The sequence below is a fragment of the Chrysemys picta genome, chromosome 13 (assembly GCF_011386835.1).
Source record: "Chrysemys picta bellii isolate R12L10 chromosome 13, ASM1138683v2, whole genome shotgun sequence".
In the NCBI taxonomy this organism is placed as follows: Eukaryota; Metazoa; Chordata; order Testudines; family Emydidae; genus Chrysemys; species Chrysemys picta.
This window is the reverse complement of record NC_088803.1, coordinates 23,217,438-23,238,560: the sequence shown is the minus strand read 5'-3', so window position 1 is coordinate 23,238,560 and position 21,123 is coordinate 23,217,438. Positions and strand designations below refer to the sequence as shown.

General features: G+C 59.4%; 1 protein-coding gene across 1 annotated transcript; it reads left to right on the top strand.

Moving 5' to 3' along the window:
• The first annotated feature begins 461 nt into the window (after positions 1-461).
• LOC101948275 (uncharacterized) lies at positions 462-19,243 on the top strand. The gene is made up of 18 exons (XM_024111640.3): positions 462-650; positions 2,550-2,608; positions 3,165-3,257; positions 3,467-3,594; positions 3,872-4,015; positions 4,220-4,294; positions 4,738-4,908; positions 6,289-6,385; positions 6,578-6,798; positions 7,442-7,595; positions 9,161-9,369; positions 9,753-9,870; positions 10,618-10,820; positions 16,572-16,689; positions 17,142-17,311; positions 17,851-17,948; positions 18,058-18,164; positions 19,129-19,243. Exons 1-17 carry the CDS (start codon positions 628-630, stop codon positions 18,161-18,163), a joined length of 2,187 nt encoding a protein of 728 aa, XP_023967408.1. The 5' UTR covers positions 462-627; the 3' UTR covers position 18,164; positions 19,129-19,243.
• Positions 19,244-21,123: the final 1,880 nt, after the last annotated feature.

Sequence of the window (21,123 nt, the reverse complement as noted above, 5' to 3'; positions counted from 1 at the left end):
AAAAGCCTCTGTGCTAAATGGAAGGCAGAAATCTGAGGGGGGGAGAACACGTGACCCTGTGTGCCCCCAGGTGTCACCTCTGGTTGCTGGCACGTTCACAGACACCCCCCACTCCGGATTATACTGGTGGACCCCTAAGGGTCTGTGGCAGAGACGCCAACTCCATGGGTGCTCCGCGGCTGGAGAACCCACAGAAAAAAAATAGTGGGTGGTCAACACCCACCAGCCACCTGCCAATCAGCTGTTTGGCACCCCCTCCCTCCCAGCAGCCCCTGCCCGCCATCACAGTGGTACAGCAGGGGAAGGGACTCCCAAGGCCAGGCCAGCAGGGCAGGGGCATAGCTGGCACTAGCCCCTAGGCGCTCCGGCTCCCAGACCCTCTGCTCTAAGCAATTAGCCCCCAAGCCAGGGACAGAACCCAGGAGTCCCGACTCCCGCATCCCAGGGCAGCTCAGCCCCCAGCCTTATCTCTTCTCCAAGGCCACAGAACTGCACACTCACCCCATTCCCAGCCTGTCTCCACCCAGCCCAGCAAATCAGCTGCCAGCCTGCCAGGGCTGTATCGCCTGCCTTCCGCAGCAGCACCCGCTGCACTGTCCTGAGCTGCCCAGTGCCCCAGGACCTGGCATGCCCACCATGCTCCTCACGAGGTGAGTAGGGGCCTCCCTGGGCTGTCCCAGCAATGGCCTGGTGGGTGCAAGGCTGGGGCAGGAAATCATGGCTGGCAGTAAAGCTGGGGGGACTGGAGATGGAGAGTTGGGTGTCTGTAAGCAGCCGGCCCCCCCCCCATCTCTGGCCGGCTGTGGTTGGTGGGGGCAGTATCTGTAAGGATGCTGGGCCCCCAGTCTCTGGGCTGTGGAGGGGCAGTATCTGTAAGGACGCTGGGCCCCCCGTCTCTGGGCTGTGGGGGGGCAGTATCTGTAAAGACGCTGGGCCCCCCGTCTCTGGGCTGTGGGGGGCAGTATCTGTAAGGACACTGGGCCCCCGTCTCTGGGCTGTGGGGGCAGTATCTGTAAGGACACTGGGCCCCCCATCTCTGGGCTGTGGGGAACAGTATCTGTAAGTACACTGGTCCCCCCGTCTCTGGGCTGTGGTTGGGGGGGCGGCAGACAGATATCTGTCAGCAGGCTGGCCAATATCTCTGGTGTAGGGGTGTTGGGGTCCCCGCCGTGCTAAGGGCATGTGGCTGGTGTTTGGTTCTCAGTGTGTGGGGGGGGGTCTCTGGGCTCCAAGGCTGTGCTGGGGCAGCGCTGCTGTCAAGTCAGCCCCTATCTCAGCTCTACCAGCAACCCAGGGATTCCCAGCGCTGGCAGCCCTGCCTGGGTGCGGAAGGAGTGGAGCCGGAGGGAGGTGCCACCCCCCCGCACAGTTGGGTGAGGGGAGAATGTCTGGCTCATCACAGTGTCAGAGTCCCTGCACTGCTGGTGGCAAGTCTCCTGCAGCCCAGGTCACAGGGTCCATTGGGAGCAAGGGGGCAAGGGGGTGGGCCTCTGAGCCCCTGTGGCAGGAACTAGTCTGTGTAGCGCCTGGCACTGTGGAGTTGAGGGGGGGGGGAGAGATAGGGCTGTGATTGGGCAGGGCCTGGGGGCAGGGCAGCAATGCATGGCCGAGGGGGGTGGTGGTAGGGCTGGGATTGGTCAGGGCCTGGTGGCGGGGCAGGGCTGGGATTGGTCGAGGCCTGGGGTGGGGCAGCAGTGCATGGCTGGGAGGGGGCTGGGGAGTGGGGCTGGGATTGGTCAAGGCCTGGGGTGGGGCAGCAGTGCATCGCTGAGGGGGCAGGGTAGGGCTGGGATTGGTCAGGGCCTGGTGGCGGGGCAGGGCTGGGATTGGTCAGGGTGAGATTGGTGCATGGTGCATGGCAGGACTGGGTTCTGATCTCAGTGGGGGTCTGACCTACTATCCTGCAGCCCAAGAGACAGGGCACAGAGCAAGCTCACCTAACTGCCTCTCCTGGGGCATGGTCATTTGTCCATCTGGACCACGGGTGTCCAGCCTGGCATCCCCCAGCCCCAAACCTGTGCCCAGTGCATTGGGGCCCAAACCACCCCTAGGTTACAAACACACAGGCCCCAGTCTGTGTTGGGTGCTGCCCCACCCCCATCCCCATCCCCTGGCCAGCTGGAATAGTCCTTCCCAGAGAGCATTGATCCCTCTGGTATGGGAGCAGGGGGGAACTGAGGCACAGGCTAAGGGACTTGGTCATGGTCACATGGGGCACCTATGTCAGTTGGGTTTGACCCCATGCCCTAGGCTGGTGCATGACCCATCCCCTCCAGTCTCTAGTGGGAAGCCCTTGCCCTGTGTGAGCATCTGGGGGAGGGGGTGGGGGGCAAAATCCATCTGTGACCAAACAGCCTCTGTGGGGAAGGATCTGTGTGCATGGAGGGATGCCTGCCATATGGGGGAGGCTGCCTTCTGCCCCAGCCTCCCAGGCCCCCTGCGCTAACCCACTAGACCCCCTCCCTGCGCGGAACTGGGGCTAGCACCTAGGAGGGACCCAGAGGAGGGCAGCCCCTGTATTGTGTGACCTGCCCCATTCCTCTTTGCAGGCTGGGCCTGCTCTGGGTGGTGGTGCCCTGGCACGCGGGCTCCGTGTCCTTTCCCGATGGTGAGTCTCCTGTGGGGTAGGGATGGTGCCTGCTGGGCTGGGGGGGGGGAATCCTGGGGTTCGGGGGGCTTAGAATGACTAAGCCCTGTTTGGGGTGCTGGGACAGAGACTCTGATGACTATCCCAGGGCCCGCGGGGCCCCTGAGGTCAGCTGTGACTGGGGGCGGGATAGAGTTCAGGGTGGGTGGTACAACACAGGTGGGGCTGGTGGTGGAGGCGGGAGGCTGGGACTAGCAGGATGGGGTGGCCCCTGGTGTGAGCACAGCTGGCCTGTGACCTGGAGCAGTAGCCCCGAGAGGGGAGCCGGGGGCCCCCACCCACCACACTGAGGGGAGTAGGCCTCCGGCGCTCTGGAGTCCCCTTAGGGTGACCAGCTGTCCCGATTTTATAGGGACAGTCCTGATTGTTGGAGTTTTTTCTTACATAGGCTCCTATTACCCCCCCAACCCTGTCCTGATTTTTCACGCTTGCTGTCTGGTCACCCTAAGTCCCCTGGCCAGGCATGGTGCTGAGGGGGGTTGGATGCTGCCCCCAGTAACTCTGCCAATCCCTCCAGGAGCTGCTCGCACTGAGTGCCGGGACCGTTATTTCTGGATCTGGCTGGACAAGGCGTTCGTGGGGCAGAGCCGCTGGCGCTATGGGGTCTACAGTGAGTGGGGAGGGCTCATGGGGGGCTTCCTGGCTGTTTGGAGCAGAGGCTGGGGCAAGATGCAGGCCCGTGGGTGGGGGTGGCCTGGGATGGTGCATTGGGAGAGGAGTCGTGTGACGGGAGGCTGGCGGGGGGGGCGGGTGGTGCCTGGGCACCAGGTGTCGGGGGGGCAGGTACTGGTTGGGGTCCCAGATGCTGTCTCCCCCCAGCCGAGTCGGGGCAGTACATCGAGGTGACACAGCAGCTGGCTTCGCAGTGCGGATTCATGGCAGGCACTGACCTCCGTGGGAACCCCCAGATCCGCGTCTCCTTCCTGGCTTGTTCCGTCCGCAACACGGTGAGTGCCCCCAGTGCCCAGGCCTGCCCTCCAGGAGCTGGGGGGCCCATATCTGACTCCCAGCCCCCCCACCCCGTAACTCACTAGACCCTGCTCCCCTGCCAGCACTGGGGAGGAACCTAGGAGTGCTGCCGGAGCTGGGCAGCCAGTTCTGCTCCCCCTGGTACTTGAGGTCTGGGTGCCAGTGCTGTGCCCCCCCCCACACATCTCCGGTGCTGGAGCAGCCCTGAGGCTGGGCAGGGTCTAACTGTAGTCTCTCTTTCCTGGGGGACCCCAGTTTGACCAGGATTTCAGCCTGCAGCTGCGGGTGGAGGTGACAGGCGCTGTGGGGCCCAGCGTCCCCTATGACATGACCATCAGCTGCCCCCTGGGAGCCCCCTGGAGCCCCCGGGAGATTGTCTGCGAGGAGAACTACATGGAGGTGAGGGGGGCCATGGTGGAGGATGAGGTGGTGGGGAAGGACTTGTCTCCTGGTCGGGGTCCCTAGGACAGACCCCAGAGCCGCTGGGCGGGGTGATGCTGGGTGGGGGGGTCTCCCCGCAGGCCCCTGTGTGAAATGATGCCGCCAGAGGGTCTCCTAGCAGGGTTTCTTTCCCCAGCCTGAGCTGGCCCTGTCCTGTTGCAGGTGTCGGTCCGGCGGGCTGTGCCCGGCATCGCCAAGGAAGTGCTGAATGAGGACTGGATCGCTGCCTGGCCGGTGGTGAGTGGGCTTGGTGCAGCTGTGGCATCATGGTCCCTCTACCAGCAACAAATGGTGCCCGGAGCTTGGCATGGGTGCCCAGGGAGCAGCGTTGTCTCTGGCACACTCTGCCCACAGAGCAGCAGCGAGCCAGGGCACTTGGCTGTCCTGCTGCCCCATGGCCATGGACTGGGCCAGGTATTGGCCCATCAGCTGCCCAGCAGGCGCGGACTCCCCAGGGCACGGCGGAAGCTAAGTGCCCAATGGGTCCGGCTGGATTGCCCCTGCCACATGTAACCCAGTGCCATGGGTATGGTGAGCTGGGCTGGTCCCCACAGGGGCTGAAGCCCTTAAGCCGACTGCAGAGCTATGATCTGTGGAGGGGGGTAACCTGACAGTGTCGGGACCCCTGCTCCCTCCCCGGCATATGGGGGGACTCAGCCTTATGTCTCTCCCCTTCGCAGGCCCAGGGGGCGCTGAACCAGGTGTGGCAGGTTGTCTTCCACTTCCAGAACGGCTCCCTGCTCAGCATGCCCGCCACGGAGGCCCACAGCCTGGGCTACGGGGTCAACACCACGGCCACCCGCGTCCTCTTCCGCGCACCCTACGGCACAGCCCAGAGCGAGATCGCCTCAGTGAGGGAGCCTGGGGAGAGAGGGGGGAGGGCAGGGCACGGTGGCCACAGTGAGGTGTGGCTGGGGGGGGCCTTGGGTGCATCAGGGGGCCCAGTGGGGGTGCGTGGGAGCTTGGTGCACAGTGGGGGGGAGGCTGGGGGGCGCTGGGGGCCCAGTGGGGTGCGTGGGAGCTAGATGCACAGTGTGGGGGGGAGGCTGGAGGGCACTGTGGGCCCAGTGGGGTGCGTGGGAGCTAGGTGCACAGTGGGGGGGAGCTGGGGGGCATTCTGGGCCCAGTGGGGTGTGTGGGAGCTTGGTGCACAGTGGGGGGAGGCTGAGGGGCACTGTGGGCCCAGTGGGGTGCGTGGGAGCTAGGTGCACAGTGGGGGGGGGGGAGGCTGAGGGGCACTGTGGGCCCAGTGGAGTGTGTGGGAGCTTGGTGCACAGTGGGGGGGTCTGGGGGGCACTGTGGGCCCAGTGGGGTTCATGGGAGCTTGGTGCACAGTGGGGGGAGGTCTGGGGGGCACTGTGGGCCCAGTGGGGTGCGTGGGAGCTAGGTGCACAGTGAGGAGGCTGGGGGGCACTGTGGGCCCAGTGGAGTGTGTGGGAGCTAGGTGCACAGTGGGGGGGACAGGGGGGCACTGTGGGCCCAGTGGGGTGCGTGGGAGCCTGGTACACAGTCGGGGGGGGAGGCTGGGGGGCACTGTGGGCCCAGTGGGGTGTGTGGGAGCTTGGTGCACAGTGGGGGGGAGGCTGGTGGGCACTGTGGGCCCAGTGGGGTGCGTGGGAGCTTGGTGCACAGTGGGGGGGAGGCTGGTGGGCACTGTGGGCCCAGTGGGGTGCGTGGGAGCTAGGTGCACAGTGGGGGGGGGGAGGCTGAGGGGCACTGTGGGCCCAGTGGGGTGCGTGGGAGTTAGGTGCACAGTGGGGGGGAGGCTGGGGGGCACTGTGGGCCCAGTGGGGTGCGTGGGAGCTAGGTGCACAGTGGGGGGGAGGCTGGTGGGCACTGTGGGCCCAGTGGGGTGCGTGGGAGCTTGGTGCACAGTCGGGGGGGAGGCTGGGGGGCACTGTGGGCCCAGTGGGGTGTGTGGGAGCTTGGTGCACAGTGGGGAGGCTGGCTGGATGGGGGGCAAGGCTGCTATCAGGAGTCTCTGGGAGCCTGGCTCTTGCAGGCACCATGTAGCCTCTGGCTGCACGGTAGGCTCATGCCCAGCCCAGTCAGGTGCTGACTCAGCACTGGTCCATGCCAAGGTGCCCCTGGGTTACTGCCAGGGACCAGTCAAATCTGGTCACACCAGGGGTCAGACTCCTGGGCTGCCTGGGGAGGGAGAATGGGGGGAGGAACTCTGATGAAGCCATGGAACCCTTCTCTGTGCCCCTCCACTGACCCACTCTCCACAGGTGGAGGGGCTGGAGGTGGAAGTGGCCAGGGCGACAGTGTTCTACAAACAGGCTTGGATGATCCTCATGGTGGACACAGCTGTGGCCTGCCCTGTCAGTGAGTCCTGGAGGGAGCCCAGGGCTGGGCTAGCAGGGGCTGTGGGGCGGGAGTGAGGAGCACTGGCAGAGTTGGAGGGAGGGAGCCCAGGGTTTGGTATCGGGGGCTGTGGGTCGGTAGTGAGGGGCACTGGCAGAGCTGGGGTAGATCTCAGGGGACCAGTAGGTGGGGCTCATGGCCTCCTGTCCCTAGATTCCCCGGTGGTCAATGCTACGAGCCTGAGCTGGGTGATGCCGCGGATCCTGCCATCCCTGGTGCTGTGGCCAGAGCAGTACCAAGATGAGGTCCAGATGGGCCTGGATGGTCGTGTGATTGACGCGGGCACTGTCACACGCAATGGCTACACCTTCCTGACAGACTCCGGGCTCATCCGCATCGTGGTGCCCATTGGTGCCCCCGGGGGGCTGCTGCAGGTCAGTGCCCAGGTGCCCAGGCATGAGGCAGCACAGCCGCTGGGCTGGGCCCTGTGCCGAGACCCCTGTGACTGATGTGTCTTGCTCCCCTGGCACAAGGGTCCCTGTTCCAAAGAACTCACAGCCTGGCTAGACAAAGGGGGAAAGTGAGGCCCCTCGGTCACTCAGCAGGGCAGTGGCAGAGACAGGGCGAGAACCCAGGAGTCCTGGCTCCCAGCCCCTCCTGCTGTGACCCACTAGACCCCCATGCCCCTCCCTGAGCCGTGATAGACGGCAGGAGTCACAGCATGGCCTGGGGTGGGATGCTGGCCTGGATCTCCAGTCCGAGACCTGTTCCCATTAACTGTTGCTGCTGCCGCCCAGTCTGTGAGATGCTGTCAGCCTCCTGCTCCCTGCAGCAGCTTCTCCCAGCACCCCTGGCTCCCCAAAGCTCCTGAGAACTTGGAGCAACTGAGCTCTGGCCCCCTCCCTGGTCCATCCCCTCACCCCACGGGGCTGCAGGTCGGAGAGTGTGTGTGTGTGTGTGGGGGGGGTGTCAATGGAAGAGCTGGTCCTGGCTGTCACACGGTGGAGCTCTCTCCTCTTAGGAGGGAGTCAGGGGTCTCCCCATAGGGGCTGTCACTGCTCCCCCTCCTCCCCACAGAGCGCCCTGGTGGGTAATCGCTATGGCACCAGGTACAGCATCCACCTGCTGCTGGACCGGCACTGGCAAGGGGATGAAAGTGACCGGACCCGTCACCGCAGCTACCGTCCTATCCACACCCCCTTCTCCCCACAGACGCCCCAGATCATCGATGGTAGGTGCAGCCCCCAGGATCCCTGTGGCCTGGCCGAGCCCTACTGCACACATACCCAGCTCCATGGGAAAGGGGCGCTCAGGCCAAGTTCTGGAGATCGGGGTCCTACAGGAGCTCTGCCTCTCTGATGGCCTGGGCCTCTGCCTCCCGCCCAGATCACTGTGCCCCCTCTGCAGCAGAAGTGTCTCCTAGCTCCTGGCATGGGGGGCTCCTCACTCCACCTGGCAAGAGTCCCCAGGCCCCTTCGAGCTGCCAGCTTTAAAGGAAGTCCCCTTCCACAAGAGCCTCGAACGTCCTTCCCCGCCCGCCCCCACCGCCCTTCCCAGCCCCTTCTCCGGCAGACAGAGCTGCCACGCAGGAACTGGGTCTGGGGGCTGGTTTGGTGGGAGATGGGTGGGGGAACGCTTGTCACTTCTCTGGGCAGAGGAAACTGACCCGACCCTGCCTGGTTTTGAATCCTTTGGATTCAGCTCCTCTAACCACCCAAAGGTCAAAATCCCCCATTGGGTTTTGCTCCCTCCCCCACCCCCCCACCATGCTGCTGAGTGCAGAGTGACCATTGGCATCTGAGCTGGAGGGGCCTGGGCGGGGCCGGGGGGGGGGAGCGGTCATGGAGATGGCTCCTTTGTAGCCTACAGGGGGCAGGGGAGGGAGCCCTAGAGGTTGACTTTAGTCTAAAATGGGGGGGTTAAATGTCCCTCGTGAGACCCCGTCAGCCCCAGCTCTGGGGAGAGCTTGGCTCCAGACTCCCTGTCTCGGCTTCCTCTCCCCACCCGCCCCCACTGACCCTGCGTCAGACCCCTGCCACCAAGGGTGCTTTGTGTGAGGGGGAAAAGTCCCATCTTTGCACAGGGATTACAGCCTTTAGACTGGGCCTGTGGTGTGGCCCCTTGACCACGTTGGGTCGTAGGCTGAGCGAGTCTCTGGCTCTGATACTCTGCGCCAGGCCGTCTGGCTACAGCGCTGCTGTTCCATGCACTGGCTCTCCAGCGAGTGCAAAGTGCCGTTCAGAGCCGGACAGGCGCAGGGACACAGGCAGCCTTTGGCAGGCAGTGTTTTTTGGGCCCCTGGAATGCAGTGCTGAGAGAGCCTGGCTTAGTCTGGGAAAGCAAAGCCCATGTGGTCAACCCTCCCTGCCCTGCTTCCCCAGGCCCCTTGTTCTGTCTGACGCGCTGGGGGCAGCTGAGTTCTTTACGCTGCCGGTCCCTTGGCTCCATGCAGCCCTGGGCTACTGGCTCTCCATGACAAAGCTAGCCACGCCTACCTGCTGCCCACATGACTCCAGCCCCTGGCCCAAAGGAGCAATTAGCTCCCGCCCTCCCGGGCAGCAATGCAGAGTGAATGGGGAAACTGAGGCATGCAGAGTTTTCATAAAACTATTACAAAAATTCCCACATGCTCATCGGGCAATGTCAAGATGAGCCGCTGCTGGTCTCAGCTGGGCTCATTGCCCTGGGCATGGGGTTGCCAGCCTGGGGTCATGGCCATTGGGCTAGGGCACTGGCTGCCTGGGGGAGTGCTCCAGTGAACCCCACCGCCCAGTGCACCCCCGTTTCCTCCCCCAGACACCGTGGCAGCGCAGGGCTACTTCAAGGTGCGCCTGGGGCACTTCCTGCCCGATGTGGAGCTGGTCTCTGTCTCGGTGGGCGGACGTCCCTTCAGCCGCCCCGAGGCCGAGGACCGTGGCTTTGACCCCCACGAGGCCCCCAACCCCAACGACACCAGGGCCTTTGGGCTGAGGGTGCCCTTTGCTGACCCCCTGGTGCAGCAGCAGGTAACGGTGGTGGGGGATGGGGTGGTGAGGAGGTGGCATGGGGGGCCAGGGCAGTGGGCTCCTGTGTACATGGAGGGAGGGATAAGCTGCTGTCAGAGCCCCAGGGCACTCCCTTGCCCTCGTCCTCGGGGGCTGCCCTGCCCATGCAGCAGCTGGCTTGGGGGTGGAGGCTGGCATGGAGGGCGGCGGAAGAGGAGGGTCCCAGACTAGGGCTGGGCCTATAGCCATCAGGATGCGTAGCGCGAAGGTGCCCTGGGGAGGCCCACTTCACTTAGTCCCCCATGGTGTGAGGGCTGCACTAGGCTGCCTGCGGGAGAGCTGAGGGGAGGGGAGGGTTGTATAGCTCCTCAGCCCCACTCTGACCCTGCCTGTCCTCCCGGCAGTACCTACACGGCCCCCTCAGGCGCTACACTCTGCGCCTCAACTACACCCTGCGGCTGCTGCCCACAGGCGAGGCCTTCACCCAGGCAGGGCTCATCACTTGTGATGTCCCAGATGTGGGTGAGTTGGGGGAGGGCCTGGTTGGTCGAGGGGCTGGGGGTGGTGTGAGGGGCAGCGGGTAGCTGTGTAGGCACGGGCTGGGGGTGGTGTGAGGGGCAGTGGGTAGCTGTGTGGGCATGGGCTGGTGTGAGGGGCAGTGGCTTAGCTGTGTGGGGACAGGCTGTGGGTGGTGTGAGGGGCAGTGGGTTACCTGTGTGGGTACAGGCTGTGGGTGGTGAGAGGGGCAGTGGGTTAGCTGTGTGGATAGGGCTTAGGGGTGGTGGTGGGGGCAGTGGGTAGCTATGTTGGCAGAAGGTGGGGTGGGGGCAGTGGGTAGCTGTGTGGGCATGGGCTGTGGGTGGTGGGAGGGACAGTGGGTTAGCTATGTGGATACAGGCTGGGGGTGGTGGGAGGGGCAGTGCGTAGTTGTGTGGATAGGGCTTGGAGGTCGTGGGTGGGGCAGTGGGTAGCTGTGTGGGCATGGGCTGGGGTGCTGTGAGTGCAGCGAGGTGGCATGGACAAGCAGGGTCTGGGATTGGTGTGAGTGGGGGGAAACATGGAGGTCAGGGGCACGGGTGGGGTTGGCATGAGTGGCAGGTATGTGTGTGGGGGGGTCCTGTGGCTCTCAGGGTCACTGGCTCAATGCCCCTATCCCTCCTGGCTGTGGCCTGCAGCTTCCCACATCCCAGTGCAGGGCCTGGCTGAGCCCTTGACTCTGGGGTGCTCAGAGTGACTGGACCCATATTTAACCCCTTCTGCTCCTGTTAGTGCCCCCCAGCTTCCAGGGCTCCTGTGAGGCTGGGGCGCTGGCCCTGCTGATGACCCACGGGACACTGGACCGGTTCTGGGTTCCCTATGTTGGGGAGCAGCCCCTGAGCCAGCTGGCTGCCCCCCACAGCTACAGAGTGTCTGATGATGGTCGCCATTTCCACCTGGCTGTCCCCCTTCTGGCTGCTGGGCTGGCGTATGAGGTAGGTGGGGGAGCTGGGGGGTGGGGAGGGGCAAGAGCAGTGGGGAAGGAGAATGGAAAATATTCTGGTGGGGGTTGCAGTTCTCCTGGGAGGGAGCAAGAAAAATGGCTGCCTGCCACCTACTCTTAACCAGGGACATCCATGTGTCCCCGTCGCTCTCTGAACACAAGAGATGCTCAGACTGCAATGGGCGAGCTTTCAGTCAGCAAACTCAGCTGCCCTGGGATGGAGCTGTTCCTCAGGAATTTGGCCAGGAAAAATTGAAGCCAGTCATTTCCTCCTGACTTCTCCATCCTGGGAATGGAACAGCAGCGTTTTCTAGAATTCAAAATGACCCATTTTTCCTGGCGTGAAACTTTTTTGGAACTTTCATTTTGTGAGAAATTTTCAAACTGTTGAAATTTCCTATGGCCTGGACACCCCAGCTCCAGACAGTCTCCTCTGGACACAGTCTTTCAGCTGGGAACTCAGGGCAAAACCTGGGCAAAGACTTTCTCACCCCGAACGCTTGCTGCCTTGGAGAAGCAGTAAAAAAATGGGTGAAGCCCCCTCATTTCTAACCCAGACCAATCACAAACACCAAAACACTTGGGCTGGTTCAGGAACATTCACATTTTTTTTAATGTTTGGGAAACGTCATTCCAGATTTTCCCACAAACTGTCACTTCTGACAAATTATTCCCAGTCCCATTTGTAGCCGGGAGAGGGAACTGGCTTCAACTGCTCAGTGGAACCAGGGCCAGCGCTTCCATTTAGGCGACCTAGGTGGTCACCTAGGGTGCCAGGATTTGGGGAGGCGGCATTTTGCCACCCTCAGCAGCAATTCGGCGGCGGGGGGTCCTTCCACGCTCCGGGTCTTCGGTGGCAATTCTGCGGCGGGTCCTTCACTCGCTCCGGGACCTGCCGCCGAAGTGCCCCGAAGACCGGGAGCGCAGAAGGACCACGCCCCCCCACCCCCCGCTGCAGAATTGCCGACGACGACCGGGAGCACAGAAGGACCCCCACCTAGGGCGCCAAAAACCCCAGCGCCGCTTCTGAGTGGAACCACATGAGAAAAGGATGACTGTTGCGGTTCATGCCACCCAGCGCAGCCTGTTGTCTCTCGAGAGCTTCGCTGTAGCAATAAAGAGATTCTCTGGCTCATCTTCTCTGGGATTTGGGTTTCCTGATGTGCCCTGAGCATAGAATCATAGAAATGTAGGACTGGAAGGGACGTCGATAGGTCACTAGACCAGTCTCCTGCACTGAGACAGAACCAAGTATTATTGAGACCATCCCTGATAGGTGTTTGTCTAACCTGCTCTTAAAAAAACCCAGTTTCCACAACCTCCCTGGGTAATTTATTCCAGTGCTTAACCACCCTGACAGTTAGGAAGTTTTTCCTAATGTCCAACTTAAATCTCCTTTGCTGCAATTTAAGCCCATTGCGTCTTGTCTGCTCCTCAGTGGTCAAGGAGAAAAATTTATCACCCTCCTCCTTGTAACAACTTTTTAGGTACTTGAAGACACTTATGTCCCCGCTCAGTCTTCTCTTTTCCAGGCTAAACAAATGCAGTTTTTTCAATCTTCCCTCATAGGTCATGTTTTCAAGACCTTTAGTCATTTCTGTTGCTCTTTTCTGGACTTTCTCCAATTTGCCCACATCTTTCCTAAATGTGGTGCCCAGAACTGGACACAATACTCCAGTTGAGACTGTATCAGCATGGAGTAGAGCAGAAGAATTACTTGTGGTATCTTGCTTACAATACTTCTGCTAATTCATCCCAGAATGATGTTCGCTTTTTTTGTAACTGTATTACATTGTTGACCCATATTTAATTTGTGATCCACTATGACCCCCAGATCCCTTTCCTCAGTACTCCTTCCTAGGCAGTCATTTCCCATTTTGTATGTGTGCAACTGATTGTTCCTTCCTAAGTGGAATACTTTGCATTTGTCCTTAATGAATTTCATCCTATTTACTTCAGACCATTTCTCCAGTTTGTCCAGATCATTTTGAATTTTAATCCTATCCTCCAAAGCACTTGCAACCCTCCCAGCTTTGTATCATCCGCAGACTTTGTAAGTGTACTCTGTATGCCATTATCTAAATCACTGATGAAGATAGTGAACAGAACCAGACCCAGAACTGATCCCTGCAGGACCCACTCGTTATGCCCTTCCAGCATGACTGTGAACCACTGATAACTACTCTGAGAATGGTTTTCCAACCAGTTATGCACCCACCTTATAGTAGGCTCATCTAGGCTATATTTCTCTTCTTTGTCTATGAGAGGGCCATGTGAGACAGTATCCAAAGCTCTGCTACTGCTTCCCCCGTCCACAAGCCTTGTAACCCCATCAAAGAAGGACATTAGGTTGGTTCAACATGATTTGTTCTTGACAATTCCATGTTGACTGTTCCTATCTTCTAGGTGCTTACAAATAGAATGTTTGATTATTTGCTCCATTATCTTTCCAGATGCAGAAATTAAGCTGACTGGTCTGTAATCCCTGGGTTGTCCTTGTTTCCCATTTTATAGCTAGGTACTATATTTACTCTTTTCCAGCCCTCAACTATCTCTCCCATCCTCCAAGATAATCGATATTTGCTCAGAGATCTCTTCAGCCAGTTCCTTAAATATTCTAGGAGGTGTCTCATCAAGCCCTCCTGACTTGAAGATATTCTCATTTGTTCTTTTCCTCTTTTAGCCTCAGACCCTACCCCATTTACACTGATGTTTACTATGTTAGTTGTCTGATCACTGGTAACCTTTTTGGTGAAAACTTTAGCCATTGCTGCATTTTCTGTTACTGTCTTTCCCTCCTCATTGAGTAATGGGCCTACCCTGTCCTTGTTCTTCCTCTTGCTTCCCATTTATTTGTAAAATGCTTTCTTGTTACCATTTATATCATTAGTTAGGTCAAGGGAAAATTTGAGATTAAACTTTCTGATTTTGTCTCAACATGCTTATAATGTTCTTTATATTCATCCTTTGTAATTTGACCTAGTATCCAGTTCTTGTGTGACTCTTTTGTGAGTTTCATGTCACTGAAGATCTCCTGGTTAAGCCAGGGTGGTCTCTTACCATATTTCCTATCTTTCCCACATTCTTGTGGTCTTAAAAATGTCTCTTTAAAAACCTGCCAACTCTCCTGAACTCTTAGACTTGGACTTGCTTCCCATGGGATTTTACCTGTCACTTCTCTGAATTTGCTGAAGTCTGCCTTCTTGAAGTCCATTGTCTTTATTCTGCTGTTTTCTCTTCTACCATTCCTTAGAATCATGAACTCTGTCATTTCATGATCCGTTTCACCCAAGCTGCCTTCCACTTTCAAATTCTCAACCTTGTCAGAATCAAATCTAGAATAGTTGCTTCCTCCACTTTCTATAATAAAAAGTTGTATCCCTTGCATTCCAAAAAATTGGATAATCTGTGCTTTGCTGTGTTATTTTCCCAACAGGTGTCTGGGTAGCTGAAGTCCCCCATCACCACCAAGTCCTGTGCTTTGGATGCTTTGTTAGTTATTTAAAAAAAAACCCTCAGCCACCTCTTCTTCCTGGTTTGGTGGTCTGTTGTAGATCCCTACCAAGACATCACTCTTGTTTTTTACCACTTTGATCCTTACCCAGACACTTAACAGGTCTGCCTCCCACTTCTATCTCAACCTCAGTGCAAACATATACATCTTGGATATACAAGGCAACACCTCCTCCCCCTTTTCTCTGCCTGTCCTTCCTGAACAAGCTGTACCCTTCTATACCAGCATTCCAGTCATGGGAATTATCCCATCAAGTCTCTGATGCCCGTTATGTCGTAATAGTGAGTATTCACTAGTATTTCTAGTTCTTCCAGTTTATTCTCCATACTTCTTGCATTAGGATACAGATATTTCAGGTGTTCATTAGATTTCCCCTCAATATCCCTTCTTGTCTGTCCTTTGCCCCTCTATGATTGTCCATGTTTCCCCCAGATTCCAACCCTTCATCCACAGCTCCGTGTTTGGACTAACCCATGGGCTTTTGTCTCCTACCCATGTTGAATCTAGTTTAAAGCCCATCTACCAGGTTAGCCAGTCTGTATCCGAAGATACTCTTCCCCTTCCTGGATAGGTGGATCCTATCTGGGCTCTGCAGTCCTTCTCCGATCAGGATCCCATGCTTGAGGAAGCCGAAGCCTTCCTGGTGATACCATCCGCTGAGCCAAGTGTTTACTCCAGAACGTGTCTATCTCTGCCCAGGCCCCTGTTTACTCCAGAACGTGTCTATCTCTGCCCAGGCCCCTGTTTACTCCAGAACGTGTCTATCTCTGCCCAGGCCCCTGCCCTTGACCAGAAGGATAGATGAGAACACCACCTGCGCCCCAAAGTCCTTCACCTTCCCTCCCTGTAATCACTCTGCATCTGCTCTGGGTCAGACCTGGCAGTATTGTTAGTGCCCACATGTATGAGCAGCATGGGGTAATAGTCAGAGGGTCGGATGATCCTTGGCAATCCCTCTGTAACATCTCAGGTACGGGCCCCTGGCAGGCAGCACACCTCCCAGGATGCCAGGTCAGGCCAGCGGATGGATGCCTCTGTTCCCCTTAGAAAGCAATCACCGACCATCACCACCCTTCGAGAGTGGTGGCTGTGATCACCACCCACTCTTGGGAGTGGTGGCTGTGATCCTTGCAGCCTTGGCCTCCATCACCTTTGCGGGGGATTCCTCATCCTTTATTGCCAGGGCAGAATACTGGTTTGTCATCTCTATGGCTGGGGGTTGGGAGCCAGAGTGGAGCACTGCCTGCTGCTAGAAGTAACTAGCAGACAGATTTCTCCCTGTGAAGGAGCCGTTTCCTCCTGCCCTGGTGGGTGCTACTGCAGTCCTCTCCAGCTGGATTGGTTCCTCAGCCTTGGAGATCTCCATATGCAAGTTTTCAAGGAATTCTTTGTGTTCACGGATGCTTCTCAGCCTAGCCACCTACTCCTGTAGCTCTCTCACCAGTATCCCGAGACTTTCTACGAGAAGGCATCTCTCACACTGGCTGGTCTCCCCAGCCTGGCTTTCGATGACAGGCCACAGTCTCTGCAAATCCACCCCAAGGCCCAGGTAGTGGCACCCATAGTTGGGTTCTCTGTCTGGACGCAGGTGCATGTGGAGGAGCCAGGAGCAGTGTTGGCATTGGTGATGTGGCCTTTCTGAATCATAGCTGTATTCTTTCTCCCTCTGAAACTCCCACTCACCAGCTCTCCTTGGTCACTTAGCACCTGCCTTTGAACCCTTCTGCCCCCTGCATCGAGGGCTGCATGAAGTGACACCTGCCCCTGCCCCACTATGCCATGGAGGATGGGCAAAATCCAACATGCAAACTCGTTGCCTCTGAATGGGAAGTGACTCCAAGTCCCACAAAGCAGCCAGTTTCTGCCTACAGCATGGTTCCTCCGAGAATAGGGGTGAAGGGGTTGGTGCCCCACAGAATGGGTAGGGGGCCTGGCACCCTGGGGACTGGGCTAACCCACTGATCTAGATCTTGCTGGAGTTCCGGACTGGTCTGGCTGGCTGCCTCCTTGGTCCCAGCCTGCCTCGTATCTTCCCCAGCAAGGCCTGGTGGGTAGCCCCTGCCCCTCCTGCTCTCAGGACGCATGGGGGCAGGAGCCAGCCCAAGCACTAGTGATGCCTGACCTCTCCCAAGCCTGGGCTCTGCTGGGACCTGGCAGGGAGGGTTCCTGGCTGGTGCCAGGGCTGCTGCTCGGCCCCCGAGTCACTCTCACACACTATCACACCCCCAGAGCATCTCCCTCCAAAGGCTGACGGCTCGGCTGGATTTCTCTTTGCGGGACAACAAGACTCGCTCAGTCCTGGCTTCCTTCACCGTTGTCTGCACCTTCCCCACTGGGCAGTTGTTGGGTGAGTGCCTGGATGGAGACCCCCTGCCAGGAGCACGGGATGTCCCCCGTGGGGGTGGGTAGGGGGTGCCTAGGGGGTGCCTTTGGGCCTTAGATTCCACTGGAGTAAAGTGATCAGTGGCACAGGGATCCCTTTCCCTCTAGATCTGGCTCAGCCAGTGGGCTGAAATTCCTTAACCCACCTCCTCTGCAGCCATCGGCCACACATCCTGACCCCAGTCTTGCACCCAGCCCCACCCCATGGGGAATGGCTACCCCATCTGGGATTATCCACACCAGCCACAGGGCACAGACCCCTCCTGCGCCAACCACACCATGCATGGGATTTGCGGGGCAGCAGAGGGGTCTGAGAGCCTCATGCTGACCCAGTAGCTCCTGCTGGGTGAATGAGGGGTGATGGTGGGGTCTCTAGGCCTGATCCTGACTCTTTCTTTCCCCCCTTCCTGGGCACAGTGTGCCTGCCCAATGGCACCTTGGTGGCCACGGTGCTGAGCCTGGACACCAAGCCTGCCCTTGACCCACGCCGGACCCACCTGAGGGATCCAGGCTGTGGGCCAGTGGCCTCCGATTCCTCGCGGGCCCTCTTCTCCTTCTCGCTGGCCTCCTGTGGGACCACACGGCAGGTGAGCCTTCCATGGCACATATTTTCCCCTCAGGGGTGGGGCAGGCTGGCAGCTGGTAGCTGAGACTGGGGAGGAGCATCTGGTGACAGGAGGGTGGGTCTAATGCTGTAGGGCTCTGCAGCTCTCGCTTAGCCATGGTCTGATGCTGGGCCCGCTGGGATGGTGGCAGGGCTTTGCCATGGGGTGGCAGCAGGGTGGTGGTGCAGGCTGGGTAAAGCAAGCCATTTGGGGTACAGGCCCCCGCTCCAGCCCCAAGAAAGCTAGAGGCCAGCCCAGATGGCTGGATTTGCTCGCCTCAGTCCCTGTGTTTTAGCTGAGCCAAGCCCCATCACCCAGGGAGATGTGTGCACCCCTAATGCAAAGGGGGTGCGCAGACCTGGGAGCGCACCAAAAGCTGTGACTTCATGGGGCTGGCATGTCTAGCGGGCTGGATTTCACTAGGATTTGGGTGCTGAGCTCCCAGGGGTGGGGGAAAGTCCAAGGAATCCCAGCCTCCCTCGCTGCTGTCTGCCCTCTGACTCTCAGTCTCCCCTGCACAGTTTGAAGGAGGCTACCTGGTGTATGAGAATGAGGTGACCTTTGTGCCTGAGGGGGTCCCAGCCACATCCCCTATCATCACCCGGGACTCATGGTACAGGTGAGGGCCAGCTCTGGGGCTGGGAGGGGTGTCCCTGCAGCCAGTGGCAACTGGCTTGAGAGCTCCAAAGTTCCCACCCACCTGGCTAAGCCAGCGTCTTCCTCTGCAGGCTGACTCTGCGCTGCCGCTACCCCTTGACAGAGACGCTCTGGGTCTCAGCCCAGCAGCAGCTGGGGAAGGAAGTGGTATCAGTGCCCCACCGACCTGTGGGTTGAGGTAAGTGATCTCCAGGCCCCGGGCACTTGCTGGGATCCGCCCACCCAATGGGCAGGCCTTCCTTGGTGCCCAGACCCCTCTGTGGCCTGGGAAGGGAGCTCCCAGCCCAGGGAGCCGGGGACATGTGGGTCAGGGTATGTCTGCCTGTGCTGCACTGCAGCTGGGAGCGAGCTAGCATGATAGAAAATCGCTGTGTGGCCATTGCAGCTCCAGCAGAGACTAGCCCCCGAGCTCAGAGCCGGTGGGTTGGGTGACATGAGCGGAGCTCTTGTCCAAGCTGCAATGGCCACACAGCTATTTTTAGCACACTAGCGTGAGTGGATCTAGCACAAGTCTCTGCTCAGGCTGGGCGGCTCGCTCCCAGCTGCAGTGTAGACACTTCCAGAGCCCCCCGGGGCTCTGCCCTGTTCAGGCAGGACTCCTGGAGAGTTAGGCGCACAGAGGGTTGCATTGATCCATGCCCTGGTGTTTGCCTTGTAAGCCTCAGGAGGAGAGCAGCTGAAGCCCAGCCCCTTGGATCTGCGTGGCAGCAGGGAAGGCCAGCCAGGGTGTGGGCAGGTTGACTGGCCAGTCTCCTAGCCCAGCCCTAGAGCCGGCCACTTCCTTCTCCCTGCACTGGAACTCTTCACGTGCTCCGCCCCCTCACCACGACTACCAGCTCCCTGACTGCAAGGAGTCAGGAGTGACACACATTGGCTGGGCTCCCAGCATCCTCTGGGGCATGGGTCCTGCTGGGCAGGGGTGCTAAGTCTCCCATTCTGGGCTCCAAGGTGCACTCATAAAGCTAGCCCCATGTCACGGCCTCACCTTCACCAGGCGCTCAGTAACCCGCTGCAGAGTGCAGATGGCAAAGCCCTGAGATTGGGTCCCATGGACCCCACCAGCCTGGTAGTGCCCATCACTGTGCTGCTTCCTCCCATGCAGGCGCTGCAGCCCCACTTTTAATCTGTCTCTTTCCTTGCAGGTGTGTGGGAAAGGCAGGCTTCAGGCCTAACTCAAGGTCCTTGGGCCTGGCAGCACTGGGCACCTGGCTCCCAACTTGCCGAGCTGTTAACAAAATAAACTCTCCTTGGCCCTCAGACCTGTGGCTCTGGTACCTTTTTAATGAAGGTGAGGGGGTTGGCAAGGACCACCAGGTACCTCCACAAGCTAGCAGAGTCATCGGGGCGTGGGCAGGTGCCTCCTAGCCATGGAGCTGGAATAGCGGCTGGGTCTCCTGCTTCTAGGCCAGTCTCCAAGGGCAGGGAACTACGGGCCTCCTCCATGCTGCTCTTGGGCCAAATCTCACCTTGACTCAGTGCACCACATGGCTTGGAACACTTGGGATTCCATCTGCACAAGGGGTTAACAACTGCAAGCCACGTCAGCTCTGAGCCCGCCCATGTGGCTGAGACAACGTCCCTGGGCTGACCAGAGCAGCCTCTACCTTGGGCTGCCCTGTACCAGGCCTGAGAAGTGCTCAGAGCTCCTCATCTAGCTCTCTCCCTTTCAACTTGACTCCAGCTATGGGGGGGCGGGGATGTAGAGTACCAGCCTTGGCTTTCCCTTAGCAGTGGGCCGGGGTACCTTCCCCAGTAGCTGCTGACAGGAGCACTTAATGCCAGCTGGGGAACAATCAGAAGGCATCAATGCTTGATGGTGCAGGAGGAACTAAAGCTGTCCGTGTCCTGGTAAGTGCTTGGCACTGTACAAAGGCCAGGCCTCAGGGATGGCTGGGGCTGGGGAGGGGGGGTGCTCTCAACCCCTAGCTAGGTATTGAGTGCTTGCTGCAATGTGCATTTCAGAGGGCATAGCTGTAGCCTGTGCTTGGAGGTAGCAGGACTTGGAGAGTGTTGTGTGCAGTTCGCCTGGGGAACTATTTGCTTGGCCCCTGAGTAAGCACGGTGCCTTGCTAAGGCCGCTTGGCCCTCAGCCTTGGAGCTCTGATCAGCCCACCTGTCTGATGTCTCCCTGAGGCTATGTCTCCATGGCGCACCGCGGAAACGTGTAATGTACATTGAGCTCCACCGCAGTGAAAAGCACACCAAAGCCCCCCCCAGGGTGGAACTTACACATAGGGTTGCCAACTTTCTATTCCCACAAAACGGAACACCCATGTTCCGCCCCTTCTGCAAGGCCCCACCCTGCTCACTCCATTCTCACCCTCCCTCCCTCCCTCCCTCATTTTCACCAGGCTGGCTCAGGGGGTTTGGGTGTGGAGGGGGAGGGCTCCGGCTGGGATGCGGGCTCCGGGCTGAGGCAGTGAGTTGGGATATGGGAGGGGTGAGGGCTCCGGGATGGGGCCAGGGATGAAGGGTTTAGGATACGGGAGGGGGCTCTGGTCTAGGGAGTGGAGCTGATGGGTTTGGAGTATGGGAGGGGGCTCGGGGTTGGGAGGGGGTAGGGGCTCTGGGCTGGGGCCAGAAATGAGAGGTTCAGGGTGCGGGAGGGGGCTCTGGGCTGGGCAGGGTGTTGGGGTGCAGGGGAGTGAGGGCTCTAGCTGGGGATGCGGGCTCTGGTGTGGGGCCAGTGAAGAGGGATTTGGGGTGCAAGAGGGGGTGCCATGCTGGGGCTGAGGGATTCAGAGTGCAGGAGGAGGCTCCAGCCTGGGGCGGGGGTTGAGGTGCAGGAGTGTGTGAGGGCTCTGGCTGGGGGTACAGGCTCTGGGGTGGGGCTGAGAATGAAAGGTTTGGGGTATATGAGGGGGCTCCAAGATGAGATTGAGGGGTTTGGAGGGTGGGTGGGGGATCAGGGCTCTGGCAGGGGGTTGGGGCATCAGAGGGGGTCAGGGTGCAGGCTCCGGATGCTTATCTTAGGCAGCTCCCGGAAGCAGCGGCATGTCCCCCTGCCGGCTCCTACATGGAGGCGCAGCCAGGCGACTCTGCATGCTGCCCTGTCCACAGGCGCCATCCTCGCAGCTCCCATTGGCTGCGGTTCCCAGCCAATAGGAGCTGCGGAGCTGGCAGTTGGGGCAGGGGCA